Here is a 12,757-nt window from a genome sequence, read left to right as displayed (position 1 = left end):
TTTCTTGTGCTATTTTTTTGATTTAATTTCCTGATATCTCAAAACGTAAAGAAAATTCAATTTCAACCCTCACTCCCACCATCTAACCGAAAGTAAAAACCGTATTTTTCTTCGAAAATTGTGTAAAAAATAGATTTTTAAAATTCAGATTAATTGTTTAAATACAAACGCACGAAAAAATGTCGACATATCTACATGAAATATAAAAGATTACTAAAAAATGATTCACAATTTCAGTATTAAAGATTATTTTGACCATATCTTTCAGTATACGTTGAACGGGAAGCAGCTAAATAGTGTTTTTTGTTGTTTTTAATTAGGATCATTTAAAATTTCACGAACAGAATAATATTGTTCCTGTAAAATAAATTTTTTTATCGCATTTTAAATAAATCGGTTAAAAGATTTTTCAAATGAGATTGGCAATTTTTTAAAACGATAACATAATAAGGCCGCCCTTTCTCGTAAATATAGTATCGAGTTATAAACGAAAACAGCTCCGTTGTCTGTTTTGGTAAAAGTGGATATTGTTATTTTTTTAATTATAAGTGACCGTTCTTTTGAACAAAAATTGCACATAGAATGCAGAAAAATTAAAAATATAGATTAAGAGATGTAAAATCTAAACTGAGTTTCCGATCTCTAGAATAGAGTTTTTTCTTATATTAAAATTATATTAGTCCTTTATTTTTTCTAAATGTATTTAACACTTGAATTAATAATTAAGAGTATTCTGTACCTATCCGTTGTGTCAAGACTCATTTTTTATGTTACGATGTAGATATTAAAATATTTCTAAACTTTTTTAACCTATTAGCGTGAAATAAAAAGTTTTTATAATGAAATTATCGTCTTACTAGATTTTCTTTCTGAAGTTGTATTAACTGTATCTTAAAATTATTCATTTACTGCCAAAGTTAACAAAGTTTGCGAATAATTTTTCTTAGATATAATAAAAATATCAACATTTGAAGAGGCATAGTAATATGACTTTAATGAATTAATTTTTGAAAACCACAATGTCGAACAATATTAAGTCCGTAATCTAAGGAGACCTTGTAAACGTTTTCAATGCGGCCAGTAACAAACCTCTTAATCCATTTTAGCACGTAGTGAATGTGCTTAGTACTTCCGGGTGATTCAAAAAGGACCGTAACTCTAAAAGCTTATAAAAGTCTATTTAGATAACTTACAGATTTAAGTTTCTATTCTTCTAGTGACTGTGATATATGTAAAATAATCTCCTACACTAATATTAATAATTAAGAGTAATATTTTCTATAAAAGTAATGATGTTTATTAATTAGACGATCCATTTGGCGATCGTAATGAACATTTTGAATCGGTATATCGATATTTAAAATATATATTCGTCTTTTGTAAGGACAGGAAACTATTTCATTTCTCATTCTATATTCCCTAGTAAGCCTGAAAAAAGGATTTTTTATTGAAATTTTTTTGTATTTGTTCGGTCAAGAGTTTTGTATATACATAAAATTATTGATGAACAAGTATAGAACTGTAAGATATATATATATATATATATATAGTGTCTAAAACTCTTTTTATAATTACCCTGCCGCTTGTGCTAAAAAAAATCAGTTAAAACTCTGACAGTAGTTAAAACAAAGACGCAAACGCTATTGTATGTAACGAATTCAAGGACAAGTATTATAAAAACACTACGTAACAGAAAGGCTTGTACATGACCACTGTTCGTGTCGGCAAGACAGAGGATGTAAAAAACAGGCCATCGTTAAAGATAAATCATTTATTTTAAGATTAATATTTGCTTTGTTTTTGTTTGAAAAAGCGTTTGTTTAAATCAAAGTTTATATATTTAAAATAAAGTAACAAAATAATCTGAATTATGTTGCTAAATTTTTTTAACTAAAATTTTTAATTTATCGACTTTAAATATGTTTTATTTATAAATATTTATATGAACAGTAAAGGAAAACCACAACTGATAATTTTTTATTACGATTAAATTTATGAAATGTTTTTGTGTTTTGGTCAAAATGGATTTTACAGCAGTTAAAATGAATATAACGATTTTAAAAACCGTTTTTGTTTATAAATCGAGTAAATTTAATGTTTAAATGCAATTTTTATTTATATTTTCTCTTAAATTCACAGTTCAATAAGAACGAATTCACTAAACAACTTTTTATTTTATTTTTATTTCGGTATTATAAAGTAATATTCATTTTGGTATCCGTAAAAAAATAAGTAATATCTCATTTTCCCGTGTAAATTAGATTATTAAAAGCAATTTCTTTCAAAAATTGTTTTGCGATAATATTTTTAATTAAACTAAAAAATCATCAATTCTGAAGATCGACCAAAATAAAAATATCAGATCTATAGTTATACAATTTTGAAATAAGTTATCTCCCATTTAGTTGATTTTCCATTTTAACAACATTAAATAGTTTCACATAAAAAATGGAAAATAATATTATTAAAAAAATATTTTATGAGCATAAAAAAAATTATCGGTGATTCGATACCGAACCCCACGAATAGCAAAAGGAGTCGTTACCGTAGAGCCACACACGCTACACAAAGACTTGTGTCAGTTGCACTTCATAAGATGTGTCCCCTGTTTGTTTGTTTAGTTTTTCATTCATTATTTTGAATTTTATCTTAATTAACAATCGATTTCAATACTCTTAAGAATCAATAGACTTGTATAAAATATTTATTTTTATTAAGGATTATTAAAAAAAAAATTTTAATATTTTTAATAAATATTACGACTTTATCAGTGCCAAATAATACTAATTAATATTGAAAGTGAATAATCATTCATAAATATTCGATTGTTAACTCGTTTAATCATTATCATGTATTTAAGATTTTGTAAAATTTTTGTACGACTAAAAACTTTTGTCCCAAAATCCCTTACTTAAATGTTCAAATAACCCGGTAGAAAATGAGATTTTGTGACGAGCGTATACGCATGCGCGCCGAATACTGAGCGCAATGCTACAGCTTGTTACTTTCATCATGGTGTGAACGTTTGTCTAAGACCTTTGTGTGGGAGGGGTTTATATTATAATATAAGTATTATTTATTTGGTGGTGTTCACTTTTGTTTATCTGACCAAGTAAGTAATTTTATACCATTCTAACATAAATTAATAGAATTTAAGTAGATTTTTTTTAATGATAAATTTGTCATTACTAATGCTGTACGGTTAATTGATATACAATGTAATCATTTCTTAAAACATTACTGTGTTAATTAGTCTTAAGTTAGCGAGCGTAGGTTAATTCGTTAAATTATGTTTATAATATAATAGTTATATCGGGCGATATTGACAATAATCCAAAGGTTTGCTGTTTATAGTTATAGATATAAATTAACTTAACCTAAGCTCGCTAACCTCGACCAATTAACATAAATGTTTTGATTATTTAAATAATAAATAATTGCAATAATTACTGAATTTATAATTTAAATACTCAAAACATTTAACAGTAATGACGTATACGATAAAAAAAACATTAGGTTGGATAACATTGCATAAGTTCCACGATTATCTTTCTATTTATTGAAAATAATAATACTTATTTTCTTATTTATATTCTACGATACTAATAAATAAGAACAGTGGATAGTTGACAGTTTTGCAGTAGACTCTTGAAGTTTTCAATTAGGTTATAATTACAATACGACCTCCATTGCTCGTTACCCGTTAATTCATCTCGTTCAATAATTCGTCATCCCTCTGGAAAAATTTGTGATTGTGATTTAAGCTCATCAAGCACTACTACTATCTCCCTCCATTCGGTCTCTACAACTGGAAATAATCGTTTCATCTTCTCAATCGCCATTTCACCCAGGAAGAGGAGCTCTTATTCATGATAACGATTTAATAACCCACCTTATGCATAATGAAGAGAAAAATTATATTTGTAACTTTTGTCAGAAATCTTTTAATCAGAGTTCTAATTTAAAATTACATTTAAATAATCATACCCAAGAGAAAAGTTATATTTGTAACTTTTGTCAGAAGTCATTTAATCATAAAATCACTTTTAAAGACGCATATTAATATTTATACAAAAGAGAAAAATTATGTTTGCAACTTTTGTCAGAAGACCTTTAATCAAAGTTCTAATTTAAAATTACATTTAAATATTCATACAAAAGAGAAAAATTATATTTGTAACTGTTGTCAAAAGTCATTTAATCATAACAGCAGTTTAAGGACACATATTAATATTCATACAAAAGAAAGAAATTATGTTTGAAAATTCTGCCAAAAGGCTTTTAATCATCTTTCGAATTTAAAGAAGCATATTAATTTACACACCAAAGAAAAAATTTGTTTGTAACATTTGTCAAAAATCTTTAATGAGAGTTATACTTTAAAAAATTACTTCTTTTTGTTGTAATGATGTTGTTTCTAAGGCAGAGATTATGTGCGTTCTCAATATTGTACAAAATAAGTTATACTTAAGTTTACGTGAAGATATTGGTGCAACTTTTACTTTTCCTGATAGTTGTATAGTGTCAAAATTCCAGCTTGGAGCTATTAAATGATGTCATCAATCATGTTCCTGTACTGTACTTTGATGGCATTCTGCAAATACACTGGACTAATAATGACAAAATATTTTTCAAGTAAATATTAGTAACGTTTGTTTTCTGTACAAAATAAGTTGTGATCATACATATATTTTTTGTTAAATTGAAATCTGTTTATTTTAGAATTTTTATGCAAACCAAGTTATTAAATATTGTTTTCTTTTTACTTGGCAAAATAATGTAGTCTAGTTTTTGTGAAAAAGTTTAGCAATCTTATGTAGAAGCCAATTATTTCTAAAAATGTCTTTAGTTAGTTTTTATTTCTTATCTATGTTACTTTTAGTTACCGTGATCATTTTTATGCAAGAAACTTGTTAAATTTTTTTTGTACTTCAGTGTAATTTACTGAAACAATTTATCACAAAAAATGGTGTAATTTTAAATGTATATTGTAAAAAAATCAATAAAAAATAAACTTTAAGAATGAATGTAATAATAAATAATGAAAGGTACGAGTTGGGCAGCTATAGGGATGGTAGAGGCTGCAAAAAAATAAAATGTTTATTTTTTTTCAGAGTAAACTGTGATAGCATACCATTATGAGAGTCAGGAAATTTTTATCAAGGTCAGTATAATAAGTCAGGGAAAACAAACCTTAAAATTCAGTGGGAATCCTGTTTATAAACATTTTTACAATCCTTCTTCTTAGAGATCCTTTTTAATTGCTTTTTATCTAATTTACTTTGGGTTTTTTTCAGCAGAAATCTGTTAATTTTTAAAGCACAAAATAATATTTCAAAATTGTTGCTATCAGTGTAGGTATACAATTTACAATATTAGGTACTTTTCTTTTAACATAAGGGGGGCCCACTTGCTTTTTTATTTGTGGATTTTTGCTTCTTTCTGTTACACAGTAAATACCTTGGTTTAATTGAGTTTAGGTTGGATGAGGAAATGTAACTGACGATTCAGAATACCGAACTTTGTATCGTATTACCATTGCGTTAACCTTGTCTAATTACATAAACCCGCGATCGATGTGATTTTTAGTTTTTGATAATTGATTATGTATTTTTTAGCGCTGAATAGAAAATAACCTTCATTTTTGTTTCATCATGTCAGGATTGCAAATTTCAATATTATCAAAAAGATTAAAAATTACAAAAATGTGATACAATAAAGTAGACATTTTTTTTTTAATAATAAATTAATGTAATATATATAATATTGTATTTTATATGCTTGTTTGGCTTATATTATGCATTCTTAGAGCTAAACAGTTGAGTGGTCTGAAGAGGGGGGCAGGTGGGGTCATTGACCCCTAAATTTCTAATGAAAATTGCCATAAAATAAGCCTAATTTCTATTATAGTGGTTAATTTTTATGAGGTATGTAGTGCCTTAGGAAACCACTCCCCCTCTTCACCTACCTTTCATGATGAAGTATGTAACTTTTATTTCAAGTGTCGAACTTTCTTTGGACGGCTTATACTCTGCTTTGCGCTTTTCCTTCTATGTTCTCTATAGGGTTCATCTTGGTGTAACAGCCAGGCAGTAGTCTGCCATCATTATAGTAATCCATTTTCCTTGATATGTCCTTTCCATTTCTTTCATGTCCTGATGAAATTTCTCACCCGTCTCTTCACGTCTCGTCACAAACGGCACCCAGATTTTCAGGAAAATAGTTCACATGTGAATTTAGGAAGTGAACCTTCAAGCACACAGAACAGCCTAAATTTTTGTACTTCTGCAGCATGCTCGAGCGGTTGATTTGAAGTTCAGATTCTTCTTATTGGCCAGAAACTTGGTTAGTACTTCTTTAAATTCACCCCCAAACTTCTTTTACTGCAACTTCATTTGTTTATCAAAATTACCTTGTTTGAGAAGATTTCTAATGTCAGGACCAGCAAAGACATGCTGTTTATTTAGCATTTTATAAGACGGGAAATTTGTCGCAGATCTATTTACAACATTTACCTTCTTTTGGTAAGGCTTTGACCAAGCCTAACTTGATACGCAGAGTTGGAAGAACTTTATTAGAGGTACAATACTGATACACAAAAGAAAATTAAATTTTTAATTACTAATAAAAAGTACACCATCTGTTAGGCCTACAGCATAAAAGTTCACTTAATTGACTGATGTTTTTATATGAGCCTATTGTACATTATGTATAAATTACAGTAATCATGTGAGAAAAGAACTGATAAAATTACTTTACATATTTTTCATTCATATAAACATTTTCATTTGGGCACTATTATTTGATAAGTTTTTTTCATATTTCTTACACAGTATAGTACTTTATTTTCTTTAAAACACATGAACTAATATATTCACCAACAGTTCCAATAGTCCAAACTGAAAAATCAATAAAAATTCTAAAAAACATGAAGCAAAGTAACCTGACCGTCTCCTTTCTACCACTAACCATCCTCTACCGTCTTCCTGTTCAGGAGTCGACTTAACTATATCCATTTCAACAGACACACTTGCCTGTTGCTTGTCAGCTGCCTTAACACCATTTACCTCAGTCGATTTCCCTTTAACATCTATACCAGTGACCACCGTCTCTGTATCCTTACTGCCAGGGGCAACATCCATTGGTTGGACTTATTCTTTTTTTGTCATCAGACGCCTTCCTAGACATCACTGAAGAACGCCTTCTGTCGTAGCAGCTAGAAATGAATTCTGTGGCTTCATAAACTTTAAATGTTTATAAATTTTTACAAAAAATTATTTTTAACAAACCGAGTTCAGAAACTGATTACACAAAAAATCTGAAATTTGAGTACCCACTTTCACTATTTGGGGTAGCAGGGGGGTCGGAAAATGTATAAACCTAAATCTGGGATATGATTTGGGGGATGTCAGGGGGTCCGGAGATAAATGAAAATAAAAAGAAGGAATTTCCCCTTATAGCTCACCTTAGACTTAGAAAATATTCCAATTGGCAATACCTGTTTAGAATATTGCCACAGCTGTACACTACAAAACTGACAGTAACAATCCTGTCGAATCTAACTGGCCACTCTTAACGTAAAAACACTATAACAGTTGAAGTACACTTCACTGAAAACGTGATTACTCATTTACTCATTAATTTACAAAAGTAAATTACACCCACTCGCATGAATCTTAAGAAACACTCATTTTACGTAATCTAACACTTGACATTACCAAAATCACAAATAACACCACTAAAACATCTTTCACTTCTGGGAGTACAATTTAATGAACTCCTATACCAAAGGCTACTCAACAACACCTTTTCTTTTCTTATTCCTGTTTAACCTACAGGAATCATCATCGGGTATTATTTCTGAGGATGATATGTATGAGTGTAAATGAAGTGTAGTCTTGTACAGTCTCAGGTAGACCATATCTGAGATGCATGGTTAATTGAAACCCAACCACCAAAGAACACCTGTATCTTCGATCTAGTATTCAAATCTGTTTAAAAGTAAACTGCCTTTACTAGGACTTGAACGCTGGAACTCTCGACTTCCAAATCAGCTGATTTGGGAAGACACGTTTACCACTAGACTAACTCGGTGGTTCGCTCAACAACACCTAGGATTTGTCTAATTAGCACACACAAAGATCATCTGCTTGACATCATCAAGGACATCAGGATATGAGAACAAATCGTACTCGCTGGTACAGATACGACATGAAGCAGTTATGACATGACAGTAACTGAGTAAGGAAATAAGTCTACCTCACAGCTGTTTCTCATTGGTTCCAAATGAAATTATTAGACGGTTTATGTTTTTAAATCGTATTAACATATTTTAGAATGTGGTTGAAATAAATAACAACTATATAAACTTTTTTTTTTAATGCAAGTAGATACCTATAATCTGTTTGTTCGGGACAATGAATAAATGTTTACAACTGTCTTGAAGGAGAAACCTCAACGGCAAAAGTTAATTCTTATTTACATCATACTTCTCATAAAAGGATTTACTTCTTAAAGATCTTGAATTTTAAAAAAGGTCAATTGGATATAAATGTCAAAGATTAACTGTCAGAACATTTGGATGACTGTTGAGTTTTGGTTAAAAAATTGAGATTTCTTCTGTAACTATAGGTATCTTGAATCGTGTACATTGTTATTTGTATTGTACAAAGTTGTAAGGAAATAAAGTCTACCTCACAGCTGTTTCTCATCGGTGCCAATGACATTATTAGGTGGTTTATTGCAATGTGATGATGTGTAAAACTTTGTATTGTATACATAATATAATTATATTAGATCCTGTTAATATTTCTGCCATAAGTCCAGATCAAATTTTCGATGGCTTTGTAAATAATCTTGTTCAGAGATAATTTTGAGTTTCAATTTAGAATCCAGTACATTTGACAAAATTTAGTAGTATTCAGTTGTTCCTTTTTTTCCAAATGTGAGCCTTTTGTCAAGGTAAATACCAAAGCATTTTGGTATTCACTAAAATGCTTTGGTGAACACTTTAGTTGCTGCTTTGAAAATGCATAACTAAAATGTGTACTTTTAATTTTCATTAGACTTTATTTGTCACAACTTCTGCCACGCTTCAATGTTGTTAAACTCTTCTTGAAGGTGCTGTGAACTTGTGAATTACTTTTACACACTACAAGCAAATCGCTTATAAATATGCTATTTTAGTGTTGTGAGAACAAGCGTATTGGAAGTGCGTGTAGAATACACTTCCTTGAGCATTGCCTACAGTTACGGAAAATATTAGAGATAATTCAGTCTCGAATGTAATCTTGAAATATCTATTACTTAAAAAAAAACTGATAATGTAGATGTCGGATTAATTTTATAAAGGCCAGCATGTTACACTTCTTAAGAGTTGGCAGATATCAAGAAGAACAAGCAGAGCAGAATTTTTTGTCTGAAGCTGTGAATATTAGGGAAAATTTGATGAATCTGTTGGTTGAATGGTATTATGATCTGTTTGAAAGCCGATCATATCATACTGATATGATGTTATAAGAGAATTAGCATTAGTTATGCAAAAGCAAAAATTCTACTCGTTTATTAAAGACAGAATAAAATAATCTTATGCTGTCTGATTGTGTATGTGATTTTTCACTCGTCATATTTCTTATATGTGCATGCCAACAATCTGGAAGTTTTTTAAACAACTTTCAAATTAAAAGTCCTTTTGGATGGTATTTGGGATAAATTTAATACATATTCTTAGAATTAACCTTCACTTCGACAAAGCAATACTTGTTGACACTTACTATCTCTTTTAAGAGATCTAATCCGTGCTTAATTCCTTTGGGCAACCAAGTTACAAGGTCGTGGGATTTTTGTACAGAAATTAAAAAAAAAAAACATTTAAATGACAATTTTTTGAATATACATTTTGTACAATGTTATTATACCGTCCAAATTTAAAACCCTCTGTACTATCATACTGTTGAAATCGAACATTAATTTGGTGTAAAACATGTTTATATTTATACTACAATAGTTCTCATGTGTATCTGTATATGTAATAAGACACAGATCAATGACAACAATTTTTGTTGAAGAGAAAAATCATTACAATTATTTAGAAGGATGATGCGCATTCAAAAGTCAATAGACTTGGCATGTGTTGTTATAGTCATCATGGTTATTATCAATAAACAAGAAAAATGGGTCGCTCTACAGTAGTTTTTAAATGTTACAATCTTTTTTTTTTTTGTAATAATGATCAATTTTTAGTTATATGTTTATGACAATAAAACAATTACTGTCGTTTTCATTCAATCATTTATTCTTGATCTGTATACCGACTGGTAGAGATTGATTTGTTTTTGCAGTCAATAGGAAGTATAAAGTTTGTAGGAAATGTTTATTATGTCTACATATTTCCTCTATAAAGTTTAATATCAAATCTTGGCACTCCCTCAAAGTCAGATTGAGCTTTTAAGATAGAAAATTGGGCTGTCTGATCATTAACTGGTGTTTATAAGTGAAATTAAATATCCTTGTGTTTATATTTATGGATGTGCAATCTTTACTAAAAACAATTGTCACTTATTCTTAAAAAAATAACAATATCCACCTAAACTGAACCATATAACAGTACTGTTTTCGCGTAACTTGACATGGTACTTCAGATTACAAGAAAGGGGCCTTTGTGTGCTTCTGAATTCCTGAATCATTTGAAAAAATCTTCCAGCAATTTATTTAAAATACAATTCAACATTTGTTTTATGGAAACAACTTTCCGTTGTTGATGAATTTTTAAATAATACTAATTAAAAAAAAATCTCAATTTATCTGGATTCCGATTAACATGTATTTAATTTTCAATAGTGCCCTCTAAATTGTGAATTATCATTTTGTGACTTTTTATTTTTAAATATTTACCTTAACATTATTTCATGTGTTTTTATAAAAAATTTGTATAGACTTTAAACACATCTTTTTTTATCGTATAATCTGTTTTATTATTACTAATTTATTTTATGATGACATAATATAATTATATAATGGTATTATTAAGTTACATTCAGAATAAAAAAAGACTATTTGTCGAATAATAATTAGTTTTTCAAATTTTTATAAGGTTTTTTTTTATCTTATTTAAAGGAGTCTGAGATCTCATTAAATGATGAAGTTTCACCACAGATTAATCTTAATATGAAAATCATTGAACGTGAAATAAATGATTTACACACTGTGAAGACAGAAGAAGAGATGGAATTTTATCCGGGTCATGTAAGTATTTATAATTATTGGATATTATAACAAACATGGGTTAATCTCTTGTTAATTTCATTTCTGTGTGTGTATGCGTGCACGCGTGTGTTCTGTTATAAAAAAAATTGTTTTTAATTCTCTTTCTATTTAATTAATATCGACTTATTAAGTTGTGTGTGAATGATAAACGGTTAATGTTTGAGGGCAAAAGTGTTGTTTTTAAACTTCAGTGATATCTGAAATGCGTGTATTTTTAACTTTTTCATAGAGTTATCATTTTAATAAGCTCTGGGTAAACGGTTGTTATTTGTAATGGCTTTTCATATTTGAATATTTATCAAGTTAGTAATAAAAACCTGATGCAGATTCAACAGAGTTGTGGCATATAATTTTATTATTGAAATAAAAATAAAATAAAATTTAATTCTGTATTTACATTAGGAAAACTTAACATATTTACCATATTAAATGATATTTTAAGTTATGAGCTAACTTATAAGTTATGAGTAATGATATAAGTTATAAGCTGCTCTGTGGAGCTGATGCAGCAATGCTAAAGAAATCATACTAGAGTCACCTGGTGCTAAATGTTGTCTATAATTTCAGTTTTTTGTTGTGAACATTTGCCTTCAGTTATTGATAGTGCAATTTCAAAAATATGATAGTAGCGCAGAGGGTTTTATATTTGTACAGTATTATAATGTTATTAAAAGTTTATATTCAAAAATAATCATTTAAAACTTTTTCTAATTTTTGTAACCCTGTAACTTGGTTGCCCAAAGGGATTAAACACATGTTAGGTCTCTTATAAGAGACTAGATGTCTAACCAGAACCTGGACCATTCGAGGCTCAGGTCAGCCCATGCGAATCCCAGAGCCAACTCGGGGGCCACCTCAAGGTCTACCTCATGGCTGCAGACATCGCTTCAATTGCCATTCCCAATTTTCCAGGGGGACTGGTGTCCTGGACATCTGTAGATTTTCCTTTGGTTGTCGTTTCCATCTACCCAGGTGACTCCATATCCTAGACTCCCGCACTGTATGTTATTCTCATGGTTATGAGAATAATACTGATTAATAATAGTTACAGTATTCAGGCTTCACAGAAATCTGAAAAAGGAACTAAATTACAATAGGTAGAATAATGGGAACTATAGTAACTAAAGTACACACACCTTTGACGATGAAAAATTCTTAACTTATTTCTTTTTAAGGGCAGAAATATAATAATGAAGTAAAAGGATTAGTTTATTTTTTCCTTAATGAGTATCTTTAATTCATAACTTCACCCACCTTGGGGGCGAAGTTAAGTTATATCTTAACTTACAAGGGAGTTAGGGCCTCGGGTGATGGTTTAAAAGCTTCTCTGGGATAACATGAATGTATCCTGCAAATTTGAAAGTAATTGCTATTTTGTTTTTTTATCATTTTAGACGTTAACCAAATTTTCAATATTGTTGTTAGTGTAGCAATATTTTATATAAATATTTTCATCAACACTTTTATTATTTATAGGTATCAACATGCTTTT

General features: G+C 29.2%; 1 protein-coding gene across 6 annotated transcripts in view; it reads left to right on the top strand.

Annotated features, from left to right (window-relative positions):
* Positions 1-12,757, top strand: part of LOC142333566 (uncharacterized) — a 156,058-nt gene that overhangs the window by 19,978 nt on the left and 123,323 nt on the right. For 5 of the 6 annotated variants that reach the window (XM_075380866.1, XM_075380864.1, XM_075380863.1 and 2 more), the window contains one exon: positions 11,116-11,244. In XM_075380866.1, the coding sequence (XP_075236981.1) occupies positions 11,167-11,244 (78 nt within the window). In that variant the 5' untranslated portion in view covers positions 11,116-11,166. Of the gene's footprint in view, positions 1-3,022; positions 3,113-11,115; positions 11,245-12,757 lie in introns of those variants that run through there. The other variant, XM_075380865.1, reaches the window with a different exon arrangement.

Source organism: Lycorma delicatula, chromosome 13 (assembly GCF_047948215.1).
Source record: "Lycorma delicatula isolate Av1 chromosome 13, ASM4794821v1, whole genome shotgun sequence".
Lineage (NCBI taxonomy): Eukaryota > Metazoa > Arthropoda > Insecta > Hemiptera > Fulgoridae > Lycorma > Lycorma delicatula.
Note: the sequence above shows the minus strand (reverse complement) of the source record. Positions and strands in the feature narration are given on the sequence as shown.